Source organism: Olea europaea, unplaced genomic scaffold (assembly GCF_002742605.1).
Source record: "Olea europaea var. sylvestris unplaced genomic scaffold, O_europaea_v1 scaffold1203, whole genome shotgun sequence".
Classification (NCBI taxonomy): Eukaryota; Viridiplantae; Streptophyta; class Magnoliopsida; order Lamiales; family Oleaceae; genus Olea; species Olea europaea.
Window position 1 is genome coordinate 1 of NW_019229451.1, and position 3,157 is coordinate 3,157.

The following is a 3,157-nucleotide window of genomic DNA, read 5'->3' on the forward strand; positions in this document are numbered from 1 at the left end:
ATAAAATATATAGTTAAAATTAATTGTTGATGTTGACTTTGAAAAAAATTAAAATAAAACTCTAACTTTTACTTTTTTATCAAACAGGGGCTAAATCTTTCTTTATAGTTTTTAATTTCCCATTTTTTTTATGTGATTCTACAAACTATATATATACTCTAAATGAAGAAAAAGGTAAAAATCTAAAATGGACAATAATTAACATGAACCCCTCTCTTATTTATATTTTATCAATGGTAACTATAGTTTTCTTGAAAATTTTGTAGTTGGTGGAAGAATGTAGGCTCAGCAAATAAGTTGCACTTTGCAAGAGACAGGCTGATGGAGAGCTTCTTTTGGTCAGTTGGAATGGTATTTGAACCACAATTTAGTGAATGCCGAAAAGGTTTAACCAAAGTGGTTAAGCTAGTCACTATTATAGATGATGTTTATGATGTTTATGGCTCTCTTGAAGAACTTGAACAATTTACGGATGCTGTTGAGAGGTTTGTACTTATAGAAAACAATAAATTTATTGCATTTTCGTACTTCAAAACACAAATTCAATTAATTATTTTGACTTGAATTTTGGTGCTCTTATTGCAGATGGGATATCAATGCTTTGCAGCATTTGCCTGGCTGCATGAAGATATGTTTTTTAGCTCTTTACAACACTGTTAATAACATGGCATATGACGTTCTTAAGGAACAAGGTCAGGTCGTCCTTCCTCAGCTCACAAAAGTGGTAAGTGCATCAATCAAAAGTTCATTTTATTATCCCTAAATAATCATTTTATAATAGATAGATCACTTAAGTTAAATACCTGAAATCAAATAGATTTCCCGGATTAGCAAAAATCAAATCTATACATCTCAATCTAGTAATTTTCTTTATACTTTCTTGGGATACTTATTAGATTATATTTAAACCCACTTGCCCTACTTCTGTAGGCCCATCCTCTCCATAGACTGTCTCGACTAACATACCATCTGCGATTGGCCTCACCCCCTTATCACTTAAACTATATTTTCCTTTATTACCTTATTTCTTTAAAATTTACTTTTTCATAATTTTGATTAGATGCTATAAAAAGTTTTTGTTAAAAGAAATTAATTCTAAATATTGCTATAATATTTTAAATATAATAAGATATGATTTTTTTTCCTTAGGAACATTATATATTTTGCAAATCCACCTGACAAATAATTAATAGATCAACAGATATGAATATATTTTCAATATAATTTAGTAAAATATGATTTGTTTTCTTAAGAAAGTTATATATTTTGCAAATCCACCTGACATATAATTAATAAATCAACATATATAGATACGTTTTCAAATCATTTAATTAAGTTTAATTTAGTTCAGTTTCCCTAATTTTTTAATTTTTTTTATAATCTTAACATTTATACTATATTAACTTTAAAGATTAAAATAATATTATCATAATACTGAAATCACAATAAATTTGACATAAAATGTTTAAAGCTTAGATTTCCCTTTTTTCCCTTTAGTATTTAAATCAATTTTAATTTGTTCATTTTTTTAAATGAAAATTCAATTTTTCCAAAATATGATTAAGATAAGATCATTTTGTACAAGAAGATGATAAAAAAAATATAATAATAAAAAAATAAAAAAAATCCTTCTTTTAAACTAAAACAATCTAACTGTGTCTAAATTAAATTATAAAAACGCAAAGAAAAAAACAAATATAATTTAAAATTTAGCATAATAGATAAGAATAAAATGAAAACTTTATGCTTATACAGGAGGAACCTGTAAATTTTAAAATATGAGGGGTATCTGTGGATTTCTAAACCTCGTGAAAATTTATTCTTATCCAATTTTTATTTTCTTTTGTTCTAATAGTTGCCCAATATTTTACATTATTATACAAGCGCCAACAAAATTGTATTTCCGCTCCCTCTTTTTTCTTAGATTTTGATAGCTGAATTTATCTCTGCAAATCATGTTTTTCAGTGGGCAGATTTGTGCAGACTGTTCTTAAAGGAAGCGCAATGGAGTTGCAATAAACATATACCTACTTTTGATGAGTATCTTAGTATGGGATGGTTATCATCATCTGGACCACTTCTACTTGTTCATGCCTACTTTCTAATGAATAAAAATATTACAAATGAAGAGATAGAATTCTTCAACGATTACCCTGCTCTCTTACGCTACACATCCACAATTTTTTGCCTTTGCAATGATTTAAGTTCCTCAAAGGTATGTTTCCTTTTAGATCACTTTCTTAGGGGATAACAGTACTTTATCAAGAGATTAGTGCTGATATAAATTTTTTACTGTACCAGGCCGAGATTGAGAGAGGTGAAACTGCCAATGCAATTTCATGTTACATGCATGAAAAAAGTGTTTCTGAGGAAGTTGCCCGTGAATACATCAAAAGTTTGATAGATGAGAATTGGAGGATGATAAATAAAGAATTGGTTTCAAGTTCCATTTTCAGCAAGTCCTTTATTGAAATAGCCATAAACCTTGCTCGAATAGCGCAATGTCACTACCAGTATGGCAACGCTCACAGTGATCCAAATGACATAACGAGAAACCGAGTTTTGTCAGTTATTATTGAGCCCATTCAATTGACACAGCCATATAGGAACTTAAAACTGTCCGTAAATTAAGAGAAAAGATTGTTAACTTAAAGAAGTGTAACTAGTTTATATATTATAAGGTTCATAAGGATGATTATTGAACAGAGGTGGTAGATAAAGTGATAAGGACGTAGCTGGTTCAACCCTCACCGAGAGGATGCTGCTTGCTGAGTTATACTCAAGTCGAGGGTGGGTATTAATCAATTTGCTTCAAAACTACTTCATGTTACAAAATCTGTATCTAACATTTTGTAAGTAAAAGTGTTCTCTTGTTGGGAATATATACAAATACTATAATGAATATTGATTATAATGATCTCCTTATGCATTACTATTACTGGTCGTAGTGTAAAATATTTTCTCGCACTTTTATAATAACATTTAATACGAAGAGTAAGAATGCAGAAAAAGATTGAAGTTGACTTCAACGCCCCTTTTTTGAAAACAAAACTGAGTTACACTGCTAGAAAAAAAACTGATCGAAGCCCTGACCGACCCTCACAATAGGGGGTGGGACCACTTTTTTCTTGCAATTGTTTATTCATGTGGGGCTCAG

At 29.5% G+C, this 3,157-nt stretch overlaps 1 protein-coding gene across 1 annotated transcript; it reads left to right on the forward strand.

The window, feature by feature from the left end:
- Positions 1 to 245: 245 nt before the first annotated feature.
- On the forward strand, positions 246 to 2,902 carry LOC111374106 (isoprene synthase, chloroplastic-like). The gene is made up of 4 exons (XM_022996737.1): positions 246 to 485; positions 586 to 724; positions 1,967 to 2,215; positions 2,302 to 2,902. The coding sequence occupies exons 1-4, from the start codon at positions 322 to 324 to the stop codon at positions 2,629 to 2,631; spliced, it is 882 nt and encodes a 293-aa protein (XP_022852505.1). The 5' UTR covers positions 246 to 321; the 3' UTR covers positions 2,632 to 2,902.
- Positions 2,903 to 3,157: the final 255 nt, after the last annotated feature.